The following is a 22,924-nucleotide window of genomic DNA, read 5'->3' as shown; positions in this document are numbered from 1 at the left end:
ATTCCCTATCAAGTAATTCCCCAAACTGGTCTCCATGCTGTTCTTGTACACATTTCTGTCTCCTACCTGGAATGCTCTCTTCTTATATCTACCTTGTTCTCCTATGAGAAGCCTTTCCTAATTCCTTCAGTCATTCATGTCTCTTGCAATTACTTTGTATATTTTTGTTTTTGCTTATTTGGATATGCCATATACTGCTCAGCAGAAAGTAAGCTTCTTGATTCCAGGACTGCTGCATTTTTTTCTTAGTAAGTCCAGCACATAGCACAGGGCACTAGTCTCATCTCTTTTGACAGTTGAGGCTAAAAGAATACCCCCAGCCTTTGTCTTTCACACACACACACACACACACACACACACACACACACACACACACATGCACACAGACTAATTAAGACCTATTTTTGGGACTAAGACAAATTTTAATAATATGCATTTTTATAAGTTTGGAGAGGACTTCAAAAGGTCATCTAGTCCTGTGCCATCCCCTACTAGCAAGGTCATACCTAAAGTATCCAATCTATTCCAGGGTCAAACAATTCCAGGACATTATTTTTATGTAACTAACAAAATGTCTCTTGCTGCATTTTAAGGCAATTTCTTCTTTTCTATCCTAAACATCATCAGTTGGTTTTCTCTTTAATGTAATAATCTCTACATTTTAAAATTCTTTTCAAGTTAAATTCTCAAATCTGTTCTCCATATTAAGAACTTTGGCATGAATTATTGTCACATATTTACTTTCTTTAATTATGAAGTCATCTTTTTTCCCTCTAAAATAAGAGGACTCAAACTGCTCTGACTGTTCTTATAAAAGCCCAATTGGTGTCAAGTTCTAAGGAAGTTGAAGTTAAGCTGAATCTAAAAGAAGATGTAACCAAATTTGAGAGCTAAATTTTACATTTTGTTCTTTAATCTGAATTGTGAAATCATCTCTTTTGTAACTTTAGGGAAAACAACAGGCTATCCTATGTAATAGTCCAAATGATTCCTTCATGTTTAAAAGAACACTGTCTAGCTTAAGATTTTAAAAAATGTAAATGCTAATTTTTTTTTATCCAAATCAATCTGTGATCTCATCAGTTTGGGAGACTTTAATATCACCATTTTGAGGATGACTATTAAAAAGTAACAACTAAAAACATTTAAAATGAACCATTTATTAAATCAGACTATTATTCTTAACAGTTATATAAGTTACACAATATTTCAGTCAGAATATTTCATATGGAAAAATCAAACTCTTGTAGGCAGGCAAATAGTATCACACACAATATGTATTTTAAGGGATGGAGTGCCAGGGGAAGGGAAACTGCTAAACACTCAAATATAAGGCCATAATTATTTAAAAATTAAAAAAAAAGATAAAAAAAGCTCAAGCATTCTTTTTTTTCCTTGAATTGTACTCGGTACTACATACTATTGTCCTTTTTTAGTGTACTCACATAATCAAGGTAGTGATCTCTTGATAAGTTTAATTCTTGACATTATTTAAAATGGAATAAGGCTCATTAATACATACAGCTGCCCTTGGAATTTCAATCTCAGTTACCTTCATTAACTTAAAATTCACAAAGTGCACAATTAAGAAATGTAAAAAACAAAAAACAAAATCAAACTGAATTTGCTACTCTAGCAACAGCTGCCCATGCTTAATACTTAGTGGTCTATATGAACAAAGTATGTTCTTTCCAGAAAAAAAAGAGTAAGAAAAGCCACCATAATACACTTAACTTGAAAGATGTGCTAGTTTTGTTGTAAACTGAAAAACAGGATCCAAATAAAAAAAGGACTGAAGGGGGAAAAAAATATAAACACTAGTAATGACCAACCATTTTCAAAGAACAAGCACCACAATGGACATTTGCATTCAGTTTGGTTGTGTATCAATGGATGTTTCTTTACTCCAGCCAATCCACTTCATCAAACTCTGAATCATCTTCAGAATCGCTATATTCCACAGCAATCCGGCGGGACAAGATGGTGGCCACATCGTTTTCGATGCGTTCGTGTTTAGCCTCTTGTTCACGCTGTTCTTCTACTTTTCGTAGCTGAATACCTGGTGCGCAATAAGTCAAAGTCATTGCAGGTTTTAAATCAAAGGGCCAAATCTTAACTTTTCTTTAACACATACACCAGACATGAAAAACAATATGGCCAGATGCTCAGAAAGAAGAATGCAAGGGAATAATTTTTAGAGAAAGGAGTTCTTTTTGCTAAATGGCACCTTGGATGGCCTCAAGGACTTAAACAAAAATCCTTTAGAAACTCACAGACCCAAAAGACCTGACCTAAAAGGTATACAAAAAAAGAATAGGACTACATTTATGTTACTGTCTATAGAGGTTTGTGGCATAGTATATTTACATAAATTAAGCAGAGTGGGGGAAGAAATAATCATTTATACAATTTCTATTGTGTGTCTGGTACTATGCTAAGCACTTTTACAATTATTTCATTCTCACAACAACCTTGAAAGGTAGCTGCTTTTCTGCTCTCATCCCTATTATACAGTTAAGGAAACTGAGGCAGAGATGAAGCAATTTGCTCAGGGTCATACAGGTCTTCCTTCTGTCCACTGTACCAGCTGATCACCTCTGATCAGTATTAAATACATGTTCCATTTATTGGCTTTATTCTCTCCTAAGTATTGCAATAGAGACTTAATCTTAATAGAACATTAAATTAATGAGGGCTTACATAATATACGATTTCTTGAAAAAAGGCCCCAGACATACCACAACTGTCTTTATTAAATGAGATCCAGGAACAAAATGATTAAGGAGGAGATATTTTCTTGGACTATTGTAAAAAAAAAAGAAATCTGAAGAATATTCCAAACCATATTCTTTGTAGAGAAAAAGGAAACAGATGAAGAAGAGTTTAGGAACAGATCACAAGCCTGGCAAGAGTTATAACAGAGCAATGATGGAAGATTTTAATTATGTGGACATCTTCTGGAAATCTTTTTCTGCTAATGGCAGAAAGGTCAGTGATGTCCTAATTTGCCTTAAAGTTAATGTCATCCTTTAAAAGATGGAGAGTCCAGCAAGGAGAGATTCTGTTCAGGATCTTATTCTCACTAACAGGGAGGAACTAGCTGCTGGGATGGAAATGGTGGGAACCTAGTAATCATAATAATAAAGAGCTAGCATTAATATTGTGCTGTAAGGCTTGTTCTACACACGTTATCTTATTCCATCCTCAAACCCACTGAAGTAGGTTCAATTATTAGCACCATTTACAGATAGGAGAAAGAGCTTGAGGGAGTTTAAGTAGTGTGCACAGGGTCACACAACTGATAAGTGTCTGAGGCAAGATTTGAATTCAAGTACTTGTAGTCCTGGACCATTTTGTCTGACCTGATCTTCGATCCAAATAATTGCCTCCTATTTCTGGGCTATTAACTTATAAACTTATGTGTATATGAGTATATACAATACAGAGACAGATATTGTGTGTACATACACAAAATATACATGCACATATGTATGTGTACATATACTCACAAATACATATATGTGTATATCATGCACATGTACAGATCTAAATATGCATGTGTATATATGCACACAATGTATAATCTTCCTGTAACTAAGCCTATATTTCACATCAAAGGTGTCAAATATGTGGTCTGTGAGTGAAGCTCAAAGCAGATTAAATAGCCCTTTGGGAAATACTTAACAAAAAATACAATAAGATACAGATCACATTTCACCATAAAGCTAAATCAGTCTTTTGCAGCCTGTGGGGATCCTTATGTGTGGTTTAGTAGTCCCCGTTTCTTTTTCTATCTAACACCATTGCTCTATATGAGTCACTTGAGGCCTTTGGCTATTCCCTTAGAGTATCTTCTACCCTATTACTTTCTCCTTAGCTCCCAAAATTCTGCCTGGGAATATGGATTTAATGGGCTGGTTTGCCCCAGTCCAGGCTCTATCCTTGGCCCCACCCAGGGGCAGGACTAAGAGGAACATACTTTCACAAGTGTAAAGGATTTTCTATGTCTGGGATAGGAAGGCACAATTCCAATAAAATCTTGAGGGAAAGTGAATTTTTAAAAATTGTCATGCTAGACTAATCTTATATTCTTTTTTGTTGTTGTTGACAAGGTTAATAAACTGGTAGATTCCAGGGAATGAAAGCAATCCTTCTTACCTAGTTTTTTTTTTTTTTTTTTTTTTTTTTTTTTTAAAGCAAAACAGCTGATAAAGACTCTCATGCTATTCTCGTGGAAAAATAATTCAGAGATAGGAGAAAGGCCATAGTACAAACAATTGCATTCAGAATTAGTTACATGGCTGTACCTAAAAAGATTTATGTCAACTTGCAAAAGAGGTCTGCTTTAGAATACTCCAGGCATCTAGCTACCTGTGCAACTTAACATTTTTATTTAATGCCTTGGATAAAAGTAGACATGACATGTTTATCAAATCTGCAGATGATACAGAGCTGAGAGAGACAGCTAACACACTTTGAAGACAGAGTCAATTTTCAAAAAACGTGACAGGCTCAAATCCTCTGTCACATTGAGCAATATTAGTGGTAACCAAGTGGTACTGTGAAAAGAGTGCTGGGACAGGAATCAAGAAGGCCTGAGTTCGGATCCTGTCTCAGGCATTTTGACTCTAGGAAAGTCTCTGTCTGCCTCAGTTTGCTCAATTGCAAAATTAGGATAAGAAAAACCCTACTTTGCAGGACTGTTCTAAGGATCAACTGAAGTACTATTTGTGAAGCACTTAGCACAGTGTCTGGTATATAGTAAGTGCTATATTAATGGTAGCTATTATTGTCATTATTAAGATGAAATTTTATAGGGAAAAATGTAAAGTCTTAAACTTGGGTTCAAATATCAATTTCATAAGCATAAGGTGATAAGGGTCTTGATGTTTCATTTGGCAAATACCTGTAGCTTTTAACGGACTGCAAATGCTCAAGATGGCAGCCAAGAAAACTAAAAACTAGTGTGACATTAGGCTTCACATTAAGAGAGGCAGGGAAAATTCATGAGGCAAATATGGGGTGCCATATTTCAGGAAGGATGCTGATTATCTGGTAAGCATTCAACTAGGATGGTGAAGGGCCTTTAGAACATGCCATTTGAGAACTGGTGGAAGAATTAGAGATATCTGGCCTGGAGAAAAGAAGTGCAGGAGAGAAATGCTCTCTGTTCAAACAACTATTCATTTGTCATGGGAAGAGAGATTGGACACATTTTGTTTGACCATAGAAGGATGAACTAGAAACAGTGGGAGGCAGCTAGAGAGAGGTAGATTTAAGTTTGATGTCAGGAAATAATTCCTTTACAATAAGAGTTATCTCTGAGTAGGAAGGTCTGTCCCTCCACCCTGGAGATCTTCAAAGTTTGGATGACCCACTTCTCAGGAATGTTGTAGAGCAGATTATTTTTATGGGTTGGGCTAGAAAGCCCCTCAAGTCACTTTGAAATCTTTAATGCTGTGATTCTCTGAAGCTCTACTAATAATGAGATGTTTTGAAAACTTGAGTAGGAATGCCCATCATAATGCCTGGCACATAGTAGATACTTAAATGCTTCTTGATTGAGTTAGTGCTTGTTTGAACAGATTATAAAGCAGCATCTGTTAAAGAATATGCCAATTAATAAAAATTCATCGAGCACCCATCATGTGTCAGGCACCACACTAGGGATACAAAAAGAGGCAAAAGACAATCCCAGCTCTCAAGGAGCTCACCTCCCAAGTCTAATGGGGAGCAAACAAATAGGTACAAAGATATAGGAAATAATTTTAAAACCGGAACCAATAGAATTAAGAAGGATTGTAAATGCTTCCTGTAGATAGAAAATGTTATTTTAGATGAGACTTAAAGAAAGCCAGTAGGCAGAGATGAGAAAAGAAAGAGCTGGATTGCTCTGGCATGGGGGACAGACAGAGAAAATGTCAGGAACTGAGCTCTGTTGGTTAAAGAACTGTAAGAAGGCCAGTGTCATGAGATCCAAGAGTATATGTTGGTGGGAAGTATATAAGAAGAATGAGAAAGTAGGGGGTGGGGGCTAAGTTATGAAGGGCTGTGAATGCCAAACAGAGGATTTTATATTTGATCCTGGAAGTGGGAGGGAGGCGCTAGGGGGCCCCTACTGAGTAGGGGGATGTCACTGGCAGACCTGCCTTTTAGGAAAATCATTCTGACAGCTCAGTGACAGATGGAGTGGAGTAGGAGAGACTCCAGGTAGGCAGACCCACCAGCAGATGCAAAATATTTACAATACTTTACCCATGTATAGCACATGGATTGCTCCGTGAAAGTTTGCCCAAGTTTCCAAGATCTCCCCCCGCCCCTTTTGGAAGGAGAGGTGGCAAGGTACCTTTCCGTATTGCTTCCAGAAGCACGCTCCTGGCATCGCTGATTACTGGCAGGGTTGATGGATGGCGCTTTGGCTCCGGAGCAGGAACAACTTGTGATGGAGGAGATGGAGGCATTAAGGGGACGTGAGGCCCAGGGGCGGCGGAGGGGGGCGGGTGCACTCCAGAGAGAGGATGAGAAAGAGCTGCCACAGTGACGGGTGACGCCGGCCGAATGCTGCCGGGGGGCGGCAGGGGAGGAGGGGGTGGGGGCGGAGGCAGCCCTTGCGCTTCCCCTGGTGGGAGTGGATGCACGGGTACAGTTTCACACACTGGGGCGGCTCTAGTGACTGGAGGGGAGGGCTGCACCAGAGGCGGTGCTATCGGAGGAGGAGCTGGGTGAAGGACTCCAGGTGCGATCTGTAGAGGAGCTGGCGGGGGCGGCACTGCTGGAGCTTGAAGAGCAGCAGCTGGAGGTGGAGGTGGGGGAGGTCCTGGAGGGGGAGGGGTTGAAGTCATTGAAGCTCTTAATGAAGTGGTTGACAAGGCAGATGGAAGAGGAGGTGGAGGAGGTGGGGGTGTGGGGCTCACAAACACTGCTGTTCTGCCTGTGGCTGGTGACTGAGGCCGGCTTTCTACCAAGCCTGGAGCAGAGCTGAAACAACAATGATATGCCCCAATCAGTTAATAAAAACAGAAAATCTAAAACATATTTTCAAATGCATTAGCTAACCGGTATCATTTGCCATCAGTAAATATTTACAGGCTCCTCTAAAAGCGGGAAGATTTTGGTCGGTAAGTAGCAAGACAGGAAAAGGACAGAAAAGGATAGCAATGAGAACATTAATAACAATAACAACATGAATTGCATAACTATGGTTATCAATCTTTGATAATTATAATTTCACATTAGACCAGTTTCATTTAACTCTCATGCAAGATCCAGTTAGTAAATAAATTCTTCTTACACTTATGTACTACATTTTTGTAAGAAAAATGGATTAAGCCTATACTGCAATAAAGTACATTTATGCTATTACTGTATTTATAGAAATCCTTGTGGCCAAAATAGGACTGGATTCCATAATAAGTGCTTGGTTCCTATATGTACATTCTCAATTAAACCAATAATACTTATTACATACAGAGTTTGGTAGTGGCGGGTTTATAAGAACATATATCTTGCCAAGAATAGAGCCTAGAATGAACATTCACTTTTAATTTGTAATGCATGTCATCTTCCCTTAAGAATTTATAATTTGTTAAATTAGTCTGTCAGTTATGGAATCTAAACTTCAAAAACACTTGAAAAAGATTATGAACAGCATCTGATTTTCCACCTTCAACAGTCCTTTTTCCAACACTTTGTTGACATTCATCACCATATCTCAACCATTTTACTTGCTTCCATCTCTGGGTCTTTTAAAACTGAACCTTTTACAAGATTCCATTTTCCCCTCCCTTTAGATAGATATTCATATGTACTTGGCAAAATCCTTCCTAAGAAATGAGAAATGTAGGTAAGTTTTTTTCATCAATGTACAGTTCTTCTATTGGAATAGTTTACTGGAGGAAAAATGCAGCAGCTCTTCTCAATTGAAATAATTCCCATGTACTTAATTCTGTTACCTGATACAAGTAGGTGCAGGTTTTCCATCTCCTGCTGCATGCATTGGAGGAGGTGGAGGTGGCTCATGAGGTCTCACTAAGACCCTTTCCTCAGCTCTGTTTAGAAGTTCACTCATCTGACTAAATGGTAATGCAGAAAGTGAATAAGAGGCATCCATATGATCCACATATGCCTGAGGTCTAAAGAATAGAAAATATTTAGTGTGTTAGTATCTAATTTTTTGCAGCAACATTGGGAAATGAGTTATTCCACCTAAGTGACAACTTTTAAAAATCCACTTTTGTTGAAAATCTTTCCAAAATACTAGGTATTTCAAAAGTCTTAAAGCTCTAATCGCTTAATACTACAGGAAGACTTTTAAGATTCTCAGATTTTTGAGCATTAACAGAAGATGCTTTCCTACTAAATACTTATGAACAGCCTTGCATCTCCTTAATCCTAAAAATCTCTAAAGCCTTGAATTTTCTAACCCCTTTTCTCCTCCCCTCTTCTCTGTTAAATAGCTTGGAAAAGTTGCCTACATTTACTGCCTCCATTGCTTTACAACTTACTCTTTCTTCAACCCCTTTAATCTGGTTTTTGCCATTGACTGAAATTCTTCTCTCAAAGCTCTCTAATGATTCCCAAATAAGTTTTTAAAATCCTCCACTTCGACTTCTTTGCACCTTCTATTACTGTGGATCATTCCCCTCCTACTGGATACTTTTTCATGGTTTTGACTTGGAGGCATCCCCACTAACCTGATTCTCTTCCTGCTTCTTTTATAATTTGCTCTGTCTCCTTCTCTAGCCACTCTTCTTTCCTACTCCTTAAGTTGAATGTTTCCTGAGGTTCTGTCATTGAGTCAGTCAGTGTGTCTGTCTCTCTCTCTCTCTCTCTCTTTCTCTCTCTCTCTCCATTTTGACCCTAATAATCTTACTTTCTATAAAAATAACAACCAAATGTATATATATGTTTCCAAGTCTTATTACTTGTCTGAGCTTATACTCAAACCTCTGGCTGCTGATAGGACAATTCCATCTAAGAGTCCCCAAACATCTCAAATACAACAGGCTTGTTAATTTTCTTCCTAAATTTCCTTTATCTTTTGCCTCCACTTTTTCCATCTATGGTATTAACTATTCACTCAGTATTCTATTCCTTGAAATCTGCTCATACAGTCATATCACTTAAAACCTTTTCTGGGCCTCAGTTTTCTCATATGTAAAAGGGGAATAATAATATTAGTTTCATATCAGAATTTCCCATAACTGACCTGAAGGAAGCATCTGTCTGGGTTTACAACCTTTGCTGCTCTCTTGAAGGAGAGAATGGATACCTGCTTTTAATGAACAATTCTATACCATTCTATCCCATTATTCCTTTTTTTCCACTTATTTTTATTTCTCTTACATATCGCTTCCTTTCCCATAATCTACAAATTATAATCCTACAGATAGGATCACAGAGAAAAGATACAGAAATGGAAGAGATTTCAGAAAGCATTTAGTCTTAACTCCTTCATTTTAAAGATGAGGAAATTGAGTGCTAGGGCATATAAGTAGTAAGTGTCAGGAGTAGGGTTTTTATTTGATTCCTCTGATGCTAGAAGCAGTCCTTTTTCCCCTATACCACCAAATCACTAGTATTTAAAAAACAATGTTATGCCCCATTATGAAGCTCCAGGGGACTCTTTCTACTGGTAACATCAGTATGAATCAGGGGCTTCTCATGTTAACTCATTGTCAAGGGCGCCATATCTACCTTTGTACTCAACATTGTCATCAGTCTTTATTAAATGCCTATTTTATGCTATAATGGAATTTCTAAGTGCTGGAGATACAAAAAAAGGCAAAAAAAAATACTCCTTAATATCTATGAGTTCATGTCTCTATAATTACCCCAGAATTTTCTACAGAGGGCAGAACTCTAAGAAAAACCTCCTCCTTAATAAATGTTTGTTGAATGACTGACCTTTACAGTGACAATTTTTATAATCATACTTTTTTTTTGGGGGGGGACAAGGCTATTGGAGTCGTCACATGCTCAGGATCATACACCTGTTAAGTGTCTAAGGCCAGATTTGAATTAAGGTCTTAACTCCAGGGCTGGTGCTATTTTCTTCACTGTACCATTTAGCTGCCCCTATAGTCTTACTTTTGCAAGAAGATTTCTTATTGTAAAATAACACCTAGAAAAGAAAAGGAACCTTGGTTCAAACTGAGAAGCTGGGCCATTAGCGACTTCACTTGGCTTATGTAAGGGATTGACATCATCTTCTGCAAGCTCGGGACCTTGCGCTAACTTTTGCCATTCTCTCCTCCGATCATGAGGTGCTCTTGGCACTTTTTCTGGTTCAAGAGGTCGATCTAGATTCTTCTGCTGGAAGACAAACAAAAGCAAACAAAAACAAAGCCAAAAAGTAATTGAAATTTATAAGAGCTGATAAAGAATCAAAATAAAATGCTCAAAATCACACAGAAAATTAAAACATTCTCAGACTCTCCTAGATGTTACAGCTAGTTTGCTGAGCTAAATTCTTGACTACTTCATATGTTAACCCTCGAATTCCTTGCATATTTAAATTGGAATCTGACTTTGTTTCCCTCATGCAAACACAATGTGCTTTTGTTTTTGATCCTGCTAAATGAAAGCTATTTACCCCATTAGCTCCCCATAGTGCCTGGAATTTCTACTATTAGTAGGGTCCCTTAGTTATTTTCTTAATTAGATAGATGTGGTAACTAGGTTCTGTTAAAGAAGATGGTTCGCTATCTAAAAATACTGGGAAGGATTATTTTATGCAAGGAATGCAATGCTATCCAGTGTCACACAGCAGAACAAAGTCTTCAGTAAATAAAATCCAGAACATTTACATTTTCAAAGCACAGCAGTTTTCACTGACTTTGGTCTTTGGACTCCTTTATATTCTTAAAAAAATTATTGAGGATCCTTCAAAGAGCTTTTGTTTCTATAGATCACATCTACCGATATCCACCATATAAGGAATTAAATTAAAACATCTTAGTAATAGGTTGACAACAGTTTTGATCCTGTAGCTCCCCTAAAAATCTTAGATACCCCACAAAGATCCTTGGGCTTTTCTTTAAGAACCTATGACACAAGGAAAGGATCACAGGGTACAATCTGACTCCAGTAAAAAAAAAAAAAAAAAAAAAGTAGAATATCCTGAAGGTACTGGAAGCCTAGAATGGCTTAAGGGGCAAGATGATGGACAATAGAAAGTTTTCCAATTTCAGAATTTAACTTCATGCTGGCCTTTATTCCATCTGTCTTCTATATTTTCTACATTCATGCAAAAAGAATTAGGAAGAATCCAGATAGACAGATGCCTTAATTAATGATATTTTTCATTCAATTTTCTTTTGTTTTTACAAGTCATTTGCCTTTCTAATCCAGCTTTTATCAGAAAAAGGCAAATAACAATAACAAAGAGTTACATTGGAACTTTAGTAAAAACAAAATGAAAAAAACTCTGCTCATATCCCATGCCTACCTAGCCTTTTTAAAGAGTTTAAGAACTTCTGAGTTCTGGTCTGGGTATTCAGGTCAATTTTCCTCACCATCTATACCACCACCTACAACTGCAAGATTCTTAATTACCAAAGAAAAATTCAGTTATGCTCTTGTATATTAAGGTTCAATCATCCACATATTTGAGAATGATTCTCAGTATGGACTGAAACAAAAGGGACTACTTAGATAATCAAGAACATTAGATACATTAATGAGAACATACCTCATTATCCCCAAATCTTAAAATATCTATATCCTATGATTTACCAAAATTTCCTTGTTCACTTTTGCATTTTTTTTAGCCTACTAAACTTCATGGTCAAAAGTAGGGTTTAGAAGGACCTTAGTCTTTCAGCAGAATTTAGAATTACATAGACAATTTGTGATATTTGAGTTATATGCTAAATTTGAATTACTGGTATGTTGTTATAAAGACAAGATGCCCTAGTTATGTCATTTGCCAATATATCTGTCACCCTACCTTCCCCCCCAAAATTTGAAAAGACTCATTTACATTCTCTAATATCCCCTATATGGTTGAAAAATGATCATATTTGGCTATATTACCTGAAAATATAAAAGAGGAAGGTATTTCATATGGATAAAAAACAATCTCCACAAGAAAGTAAAAAAGAGCCGATTTTTAAAAATCTGTTGGAAATAAAATACCTTCTGCTTTCTCTTTTCCTTCCTCTTGTCCTCAGTATCCTGTATCATTTTTTCTTTCCATAGGTCAAAGAAATATGAAGGATTGGTATAAAACTTCAAACCCTCTTTACCATCATCCCTGAAGTAAAAAAATTCAGATTAAAGCACATTTTAGAGCCCTTAAAATATGAACATAATGTAATGCTAAGAAGCATGAAAAAAGGAAATTACTGAACAATTTTTTTGAAAAGCAATGAATTCATGGAGATAAAACACACAGAATATATTAAGTAAACCAAAACATGAAATAAAAGAAACAACTGCTTCAATACAGGGTAATACTATATCAGATACTTTGGACATTCAGAACTCTGGGGAAAAGTGGAAATAGGAAGGGTACTTAAAGTTAATTAAAATGGTCAGCTATAAATATTCAATTTAAAATATGGACAGTCAAGATATATCCCCACACTGTTTGTTTTTTTTTGTTTTTTACTAATAGGCCCTTTGAGGTTTGCAAATTCTGAAAAGATGATTACTTTCTCTCTGTTCCTATCTTCTTCTCTTCTCCTCCCACCCCCATTCTTTCTGCATCCAGGTTGATAGTGTCTTACAAAATCAAGAACTTTGGGATATTTTATTCCAATATTCTAAATTTCACTAATCTTTCAAATAAACAATGATAACTGATTTCTAAAGGTCAGTTAAATGGTAACATTTTCTAATGGTCTCAATATAAATGCTTTACAGTTTTAAGTAACTCTCAAGGTTTTAAGAAACTATTTGGTTCAAAAGGAACACAATATTTGAAGAAAATGATTTTTCATTCAATTTATCATATAAAAGTACTTTCAGTGAAAAAATATTTTTGAGGCAGAAAACTTACAAACTAAAAAAATATTTTAAATAAAACTTTCAAAAAAGATATTTTGTTATCAAGAGTAAATTTGTTTTTTTGTTTTGTTTTGTTTTAGTAGTTACTGTAGCTATACATAATAATCATGGTTTACTTTAGTGCTTGGGTGTTAAGGAAAGGAAGAATTTTTTAAACATTTTAAAATAAACATTGAGGGTATTTCATGAAGAAAGTCTCTATTTAAAAAATAGTTTCACTTGACACTAATTGTCCATGTGGGTATAAGTTTGATTAAAGTTAGCAAAAGTTCCTACCTGTAAGGAGTGAGTATGTTGAGAGGCGGAGGCTGCTCACAAACATTGTAGGTTTCTTGTAATGGAATTGGCAAAGTCTTTCGGTCAAATAGCTGCTGATCTTGAGTTGTGGAACTTCGGAAAGCTTTTCTCATTGTGATATCTTGTAATGACACTGGAATAAAAAGACAAAGTTGGAGGATGATCAAACTTTTATTTTATTTTATACTGTTAACTAAATATATTTCAAACACACACACATTTGCCTTATAGGCAGCAGGGGTCTAGTAATCTTTGTGTATTAGTTTAATTGTTGTCAAAAATAATTCTTGTAAGTAAATAGTGTATAGTTATAAACTTATAAGTTTGATAGGAAAACTGATAAGGATTGGACCTGTTTTTTGTTGTTGTTGTTGTTGTTTTGTTATAATCCTATCTCCTTCTTTTTATTTTCAAATGTTCTTTGTTCCTCCCCTCTTCTTCCAATCTTGTTCTGTTTTTAGTCATTGATGGCATTCTAGATAGTTTTTTGTTCAATTCCCCTTAAGAACAAATGCAATTAATTGAATTATGTTATTATTTTATTGTCCTATAAAAGTATCCTTTTCATAGTTGCATATATATAACATAACTTAAAATTTATTAAATATACAAAAAAAGATCACTTTTATGAAAATATTGAAGCTTGGCTAAAATCCAAAGTAGGAATGGTAATCACTATTGTTATGAAATTTGACACCATAAGCAAATTAGTACAACAGTCATTTTCTGACATAAGGGGAAAAGTAAGTGTGTATGTATGTGTGTGTGTGTGTGTACATATATACATATATATTTTATATATATATATAATATGTATATAGAGACACACAAATGCAAACACATATATAAACACCAGACTGTAACCAGTTTTTTGAAAGCAGAGACCATGTTTTTCTTCTTCTTATCACTCACAATACCTTGTATTTCTACACAGTAAGTGCTTAATAAATATTTGTTGAATAAGTGGAATGATTCCATTTGGTGAGTACTACAAAATGCATGAGTAAAAAGGAAAACAAAAAAGCAGATAAGTTCTGACAAAAAAATTTATCCTGTTATTAGCAAGTGGTAAGCAAAATAACAGGCCATTTTCCTAAGAGAAAAAACTGAATGTAGTGGACATAGAGATGATGAAAATAAATGCCCTTACTTGGTTTACACTGAAGTGCCCATGTTAAAAAAAAATCACAGAGTCTATAACTTGGAAAGTACACTTGATTATAGTTAATCTGAACAATGATTCTTTTAAATTTATCAAGTGTTGTAAATATTTAAGCAATTTTTATTCATTAAATTCCAATAAAAAATAAATGGCTACCCTTTTTTCTGTAATAAAATTTTGCATATCAGCATGGTCCATAAAGTTTATGCATTCCATTATGTTGACCCTTTAGTTCTGTACTTGTAATTATTTTTAAACATGATGATTTAATTCAACAAATATTTATTAAGCATCTACAAGGTGGTCTGATTTCTTTTCCTAAACACCAGTATCTTTCAGCATTTTGAACATATTCACATGACAAATGAAATAAATATATGCATAACAAAATAAAAAGGATATGTTTTAGAGTGTTAATTTTAATTTTTTGATATTACAAACTTGATAAATGAACAAATACTTATTAAGTGCATACAAGGTAGTCTGACTCCTCTTTCCAAATACCAATCCATTTCAGAGTTTTGATTACATTCGCATGATAAATGAAATAAAGACAAACATAAGCGAAAAGGACACATTTCTGAGTGCAAACATGGAGAGAAATTAATGTTTCTGAATACAAATAAATAAAAAGAGGCTTGCATATGAAACTGCGAATTTCTATTACATAAACCTATTAATATATATGTATACACATAAGCATTTCTGTTTTCAGCACATTAATCCAAAGCTGTTCTGCTTGACTGAAGCTCCCTCTGAACTTGCCTAGGAGTATCATCACTGGGTAAAAGAATAGGTATGTTAAGTGGCTGAGAATATGTACCCAAGTTAATCTGCAAGATGGCTGGACCAATTCGTAGCTCCATCAAGAGTTTTTTCCAAATCATGACACCTATACTAAGTCATCTTCCTCATCCCTTTCTCAGCAGATCTTGGACACTGCTCCTGGAACCCTGGGCTCTGAGAGGAGGGCTCTGCTTTATTTTGCCCAGAATTAAGTCTAAACAAACATTTCCAAACCATACCACAGCTCCAGTATTTTCTCCCTTCATTTGCTGCTTTCCTCAATAAAACATATGCTCATTGAGGGCAAAGTTTATCTTTCTTCTCATATTTGTATCACTAGTATTTTAGCACAGTGCTGGCCATAAGGGATTAATAAAGTTTACTAATTAGTTAATTTGTGTTTTTGTCCTCTCATATTTACTCCATTTTCTTCTTTTTGGTCTTCTTTTCTACTCTGATGGTTTTTTACCTTATCATTCTACAAAAATTGCTGTCTCCAAAATGACCAACGATTTCGTAATTCCTAAATCCAATGACCTTTTCTCAATCCTCATTATTTTAGACTTCTCTGCTCTAGCAATTTCTAATGCTATTATTGTTAGTCACCTACATCTCTTGAATATCTGAGCCTTATCAGATATATCCTGCTACAAAATTAGCTTTCAGATTCATCTTCTCCACAATGCTATATATTTTCTAAGGAAGCTATATGTAATCCTGTCACGTGTTAATGACTTGCTACATATGACTGCAGAACTACATTATGTATCATTGTAGGAGAAAAGAATAAATGTGGGATAATTATTTCTAACAAAAGCACTGTTACAAATTCAATCTAAAAATTTGATATCTAAAATTGACATACTTGCATTTACAGTTTCAAATGTAAGAAACTTATGCCAGCTGCCAGAATTGGAAAGCCTGATAGACATTTATCATTATTATATACAAGTATGTATCTAGAGTGATCTTGCTTTATACTATACACAGTTGTTGGTAGAATACATCAGATAATTTAAAAATATATTTTAGATAAGGGTTATCTAAGCAAAAGTATGCATATGTATTACTTTTTATAGCTAGCAATATACTCTATGAAGTTTCAAGACTCAAAATACTGATATCTTCTTTCATTCTTTCCTCCTCTCATATTCATATGTTATATTCTCATATTTGGCACTAATGCTATCAAATTTTGTCATTTCCATCTTCAATAGCTCTCTTGTATTTTTTCCTTTCCATCCAACTGGCACCACCTTAATCTAGGGCCTTAACCTTTTATCTAAGGTTTCTTAGCCTCTCTTAAGTGGTCACATTTGGATATTACTATCAAATTAATTGTCTCTTAATCCTATTATGAATCTACTCCAAATTTATAATGGTTTTTAAGAACCTCCCTAATTGGGCTTTGGGGGTAGCCAGGTGGGTTGGTAGATAGTGTGCTGGGCCCCAAGTCAGGAAGACTTGAATTCAAATATGACTTTAGACATTTGCCAGTATAATTCTGATCACTGAAATGACTGAACAACACAATCTGGCCCTACTTTATCTATCTAGTCTTTTCTTCCCTTTTTTCTCTTCCATTTCTACTAATTCATCCTCCTTCCTAGCTTTTGAATGAGTAATACTAAGCCTCTATGCATTTTGTGATATTCTTCATGTACCTGAAATGTCCTCCCTAATGCTTTCCATCCATTCAAATCTTTTATGGTCTTTACTATTGTTTAGCTGTTTCTAATTGTTGCTAATGCTTCCTGACCCCATTTGGGGTTTTGTGGGAAATATACTGGGGTAGTTTGCCATTGATTTTTCTAGCTTATTTTACAGATGAGGAAACTGAGGCAAAACAAGGTTCTTACTCAAGAGTCATATAGCTAGTAGGTGTCATAGGCCAGATTTGAACTCAGGAAGAGGAATATTCCTGACGCAACATCACTGCATTATCCAGCTGCCCGTGTATTGAGGAAATTTGGTTGTTTAGTTATTTAAATTATGTACAAGTCTTTGTAACTCATTTGGTGGTTGTCCTATGATCTTTGTTCCTCCTTAAAGACTTTCCTAGCTATTCCTTAACCTCTGTATTTTCTCAACTCCTAAAAAAATTATTCATATAGACAATTACATTTGACTTCATATTTTTAATTTATCTGTTTCTTTCATAGAGGTACTATATTTCTAACTGGATCACAAGATCTTTGATAGAAGTGATTGATTCAGTGAATGTAAATCTCTTTGTAACATTAATGAACTGTATACTCATGAGCTATTATTGAATCTCAAAATTCATTCACAGTATCCAACAGTGATAAGCAGTATATATTAATTTAATATTTGAATTCCTGAAATAGACTGTAAGTACATCATGTAATTAAAAACTACATATAATTACATGTGATCTGATTAGCTTTTATTCATTTGCTTGGGATAATACTTAAAGCTTCTGGAGAGCAGGAATTCATTTTAATTTTTGTCTTTGTATGAAGGAAAGGAAATAAGTTTAAGTAAAAGAGTAGAATAAAGTATCACAGGAGTCATATGTCCTGTTTTTGAATCTCAGTTCTGACATTTAACTGGCTGTTTGAATTTGGGCAAATCATTTAAGTTTTCTCAGTCTATTTCCTTAACTGAAAAATAAGGATGAATGATACATTTACCATCTCTAGCAATTTGTAGTGAAGAAAATGCTTAAAAAACTATGTAATTACAACACACATTAGCAAGCATAGATATTATTTATATATTATATATTAATTATTATTCAAAACATTTTATTTGGAATTAAGAGGTTTAGAGTTAGAAAGATGATATTTTCAATTTGTTAGTTTTTTAGATGCATTTTTTAAAATGTGTAAAGGCACCACACAATTCCATTGTGATGATCATGTGATCTTGGGTTCTTAAAGGCAATGGTAGCAGAGTACAAACTTTGACGGGTTCAACCCATTGGGCCAGACCTCATGGATCACCTTGTGTTTGTTGTCCAAGGACCGACCTATCTAAGTTCAGAGATGAGCTGGTTGTCTGCAATGTGAATTTACATTTCTTTCCTCACCAAGTTCAGTGCCTGCCTTTCTTTCCTTCCTGAAGGCCATACTTATGCTAGGGAAACTTAACATACGTATTGATATGCCATCAAACAGCAAAATCTCCTGGTATTTCAACATACTCATGTATCATGACCTACTTAACCATCCTATGCTGTTTATATCCAGGGATGATTATATCCTCAATCATGTAATGACCAATAAGTATTCCACTTTTACATTCAAGAACTCTATAATTCCCTTATCTGACTACAGTCTTTTGTTGTTCCACCTCTCCTTCTGCCTTGAAACATCAAATCCCATTCTTCATTCTCTGTTATTTTTGAACCCTTGATCTCTCAGTTTTTTCCGAGGCCATTAATTGAACGGTAATAATCACTTCAAGGCCTCATTTTTATCTTTCAGGGAACCAATGAAACTTGACACTTTTCTGAAGTCCCTTGCCTCATTATACTATAATTAGTCTTGCCCTGCCAAACATCAACTTTGGCTTACCTTGTTGGTACTGGTATATTACATTTTGATGCTGAATAAAAACTGGAGAAACTCAAGAAATTGTGAATAGGACAAGATATAAAAACAGCTTTAATTATGTAATATCAACTAGATTTTCACTGCAGCATAGAGGTTCTTTTATACCTCCTTAATCAATTCACTATACATTCACTCCCCAGGCTTTTCCAAAACTTTTCATGCATCTTCAAACTTCTGTTCAACAGTTGACTCAATACCTCACATTTTACTTTTTAAAAAATAAATTTAAGTCATTTGCCAAGAGATCCTTCTTATCCCCTCCCTCATCTCAAGTCAATTAGATGTTTTCCATCATTATCTTCTCTTTTTATCTCTCATATAAAGAGATGGACTATCTTGCCAAGTTATACCCCTCTATATGCACAATTAATCCCATTCCAAAACATTTTCCCCAGCAGATTGCTCCCTATTGCTTCCTCTATCATTCCTATCCTCTTACTAATCTTTAATCTCTTCTTTCTTACTGATCACTTCCCTCCTGCATACAGACAAGCCCATGTCTCCCCATCTTCAAAAAATCCCCACTTAGTCTATCCATCTAAACTAAATATCATTGCATCTCTCCCCTAATTTGTGCCTAAATTTCCTGAAAAACCCCAAACATCTGGGTACCTCTATTTTTGTTCCTTTCATTCTCTTATTAAGGCTCTCCACCTCATTATCTAATTGAAACTGTTCTCTCCAAAATTATCAATGATCTCTTAATTGTAAAATATAATAGCCTTTCTCAATCCTCATTCTTCTTGAACTTTCTGAAGCCTGTGACATCATTCTGTTTGATTTTCTTTTAGGTTTAATACCCATCTCTCCTGGTTCTCTTCCTTCCAGTTTGACCACCTCTTTTCAATCTCTTTTGCTTCATAACTGTCATGGTCAATAACTTTTGGGTACCCTCCAAAGTTCCTTTATTTTTCTTCTTAAGACTATTTTTACTTTGTGATCTCCTCACAATATATGAATCTAATTCAAAATATTACCTCCAAATTGATGATTTCTATTTCTATTTACTCAGCCCTAAATTCTAACTTCTAGTCACACATTTATAAATACCAGATGTACATTTCAAAGTAGATATCCTACAAAGTAGACTTCTTAAACTTAACATGCCCCAAACTAAATTCATTATCTTTGTCCCCAAGCCCTTGACTCTTCCTAACTTTCCTGTTACTGTCAAAGACTCTATGATCCTTCCAGTTGGTGAGGCTCACAAGCCAGGTGTCCTTCTCAACTCCCTACTCTCATCATCTCCCTCTCCCTATCCAGTTTGTTTTCAAAGCCTATGCATTTTATCTTCACTTATCTATATTCTATTCTCCCTTTCCACCTGTCAAGATTTCTCATTCCAGTCTCTCCTTTGCTCCACTGGCAAAGTAATCTTTCTAATGTGCAGGTTTGAATACATTCTTCCCCGCCCCCCCAGCTCTTCTCCATTCCCCATTCAATAAACTCACTGTCTTCCTATTGTCTCCAAAAATAAATAGAAAATCCTTTATTCCTCATTCAAAACCCTTCATTATCTGATCTCTTTCTATTTTTCCAATTTTTTAATGCCTTACCTGCCTTTGCTGCCCCAATTTCCCAATTCAGTGATACTGGCTTCCTTTGCTATTCCTCATGCAAGACAATCTATCTCCCAACTCTGGGCACTTTTATTAGGAGTTGATATCTGGAATTCTACCCCTCTTCCGTCAGTATTCTGGCTTCCTTCAAGTCACAGCTAAAATCTCACCTTCTTTGAGAGTCAGAGAGATGAGACAATGGAGGTCCTGATGTCAGGAATACTTGAGTTCCAATTTAGCCTCAGACACTTATTAGCTTTGTGATCCTGAATGGTTATTGAACCTTTACCACAACCTAACCATAACCAGGGTAATGAAGATAAAAGGAAATAATATTTGTAAAGTGCTTTGTAAATCTTAAAGCACCAGGTACATGTTTCCTAGTATAAGCCATTAAAGATGCCTCCTTAATTTTAGTGGTAGGGAGCTAGTTAAGACTGAATTCAAATGCTGCCTGGGATACTTAGCTGGTGACCCTTGTATTCCTCACTTCTAAAATTGGGATAAAATAGTACTTACCTTAAAAGGGCTGCTGTGAATACCAAGTGAAATATAATATGGAAAGTGCTTTGTAAAACCTGAAGAACTATATAAATGCTGTTATTAGCTATTACAGTGCCCTCCCTCTGTTGCTATTCAATTTATTCTGTATATATCTTGCTTATACATAAATATCTGTATGTTGTTTCCTTCATTATTTCATTTCCAGGACCTTTCTTTTTTCTTTCTGTGCATATTCAGTGAGCAATTAATAAATGCCCAACTTCAGTTGTTTCAGTCATGTCCAACTCTTCACGATCCCATTTGGGATTTTCTTGGCAGAAATTCTGGAGTGTTTTGCCTTCCATTTCTTCTCTGGCTCACTTTATAGATGAGGAAACTGAAGGTTAAGTGATTTGCCCAAGGTCACACAGTTATTTAGTAAGTGCTGGAGGGCAGATTTGAACTCACAAAGATGAACCTTCCTGACTTCAGGCCTGGAACTCTATCCACTGTACCATCTACCTGCCTAAACAACTAAGATACAAGGAATTGCAATTCATGCAAAAAATTGAAATGAAAAATCCTTGTCATACTTAAGTATGAGTAGAAAATATCAGTTTCATCACTAAAATCACTTTTAAAAAGAGATTCAATTTTATGTTTCTTTTTTTTCCCTTTGGTCTTACATAACTAAATTTTTTTGACTTAATGGCTCCTTGACATTATCCATATGTTTCACTTCATAGTGTATTTTGTGCTCATTTTGGCTTTTGTGGATGTCTGATTTTCATTTAAACTTTGAAGTTTACATCTTCTTGTTCCTATGTAGATGCATGGATTTGAAGAAACAACCAACAACATATTTTCATTTTGGTATCACTGTCTCTCCCTTTTGAAAAAATAAGTTTTCCTGACTCCTGGATTGTATATCCATCATTTCTGGATATAACATAATAGCAGCCATATCCCAAAATTGTGCTATCTTTATAAAAAGAAAAATAATTCTGACTATACAACTATTGATCTTTTAGTTCCTCACAGTTTGGTTTCCCTTCAGTGATTCTCATTTACATTATTATCATCAATATGCAGAGTGGTTTGCTTTTACTGCTTTTGCTCATGTCCACATGGGATATGAGAGATGTTATCAAGAAAAAATAATCAACAGAGCATTTTGAATTCTAGCTCGAGGGAGGTTAAAAGATGCAAGTGTATAATATTTTAATAATGTAACTGAGTTAATTTTCCAAGGAAAGAAAATTTCCTCTTTCCACAGCCTGCTGTCTCTGACTTCATATTTTTCCAGTTTAAAGCTTTATATAGCAAGGTATTGACCTCTTGTTGATGGGAAGAGAAAGGGGTGAAATAAAGTCTCTTGGAATTAGAGGTTTTATTTTATGCGGGGGAAAAGAGGTGCTCACATTTTGAACTAGGATTGGAATTATATGCCTATCAAATTGCTTCTAATATTTGCACACACATTTTGATGATTCATGTTAGTGATAGAAACTAGCTATAAGCCAATTTAACAACATGTTTTGAGGTTTTTGCTCCTTGTCACTTACAACTTGGGTCAAGTTGTCAAAAGAAGTTGATCTATTCCCTATTCATCTGCTTTCTGGTTTCAAGAAATTTTCTGATATTTTTCTTTCTAAAGTTTGAATCTACTGAAGTTTCATATTTAAATCAAAGAAAATTATTCACCAGGAATTATTTTTTTTCTCTAAAGATATCACCTTCTCTCAAGAGAAAGAAAATAAAAATTATGTTCTTAGCTTTTATATTGCTTTTGGCAGAGAAGGGACTGGTACTTGGGAGACAATAACATTCAAAGGACACCATCAAGGCTTGTAGACATGTGATATACTTTCACACTAAAGGTTCTAAAATTATTTTAGCTTGTAACATAGCTTCTGAATCTTATGCCTCTAGCTTAACATCAAAATGTGAAAAATTTTAGCCTCAAGCAATAACAATCTGGAGCTTTCAAGAACAGCACTAAATCCATTTAAAGAGGAGACTTCCTACCAGTTTTTTAAAAACTGTAT

General features: G+C 35.2%; 1 protein-coding gene across 6 annotated transcripts in view; it reads right to left on the bottom strand.

Moving 5' to 3' along the window:
* Positions 1–1,140: 1,140 nt before the first annotated feature.
* The window catches only part of WASF1 (WASP family member 1), a 123,809-nt gene continuing 102,025 nt past the window's right edge, over positions 1,141–22,924 (bottom strand). For 5 of the 6 annotated variants that reach the window (XM_031964412.1, XM_031964416.1, XM_031964418.1 and 2 more), the window contains 6 exons: positions 13,288–13,441; positions 12,139–12,256; positions 10,142–10,314; positions 7,953–8,132; positions 6,347–6,978; positions 1,141–2,059 (listed from right to left, as the gene is read on the bottom strand). In XM_031964412.1, the coding sequence (XP_031820272.1) occupies positions 1,902–2,059; positions 6,347–6,978; positions 7,953–8,132; positions 10,142–10,314; positions 12,139–12,256; positions 13,288–13,441 (1,415 nt within the window). In that variant the 3' untranslated portion in view covers positions 1,141–1,901. The remainder of the gene's footprint in view (positions 2,060–6,346; positions 6,979–7,952; positions 8,133–10,141; positions 10,315–12,138; positions 12,257–13,287; positions 13,442–22,924) is intronic. The other variant, XM_031964417.1, reaches the window with a different exon arrangement.

This window comes from Sarcophilus harrisii, chromosome 4, assembly GCF_902635505.1.
Source record: "Sarcophilus harrisii chromosome 4, mSarHar1.11, whole genome shotgun sequence".
NCBI classification, from domain to species: Eukaryota; Metazoa; Chordata; class Mammalia; order Dasyuromorphia; family Dasyuridae; genus Sarcophilus; species Sarcophilus harrisii.
The sequence above is the reverse complement of the archived record's forward strand: the minus strand, read 5'-3'. Positions and strand labels throughout refer to the sequence as shown.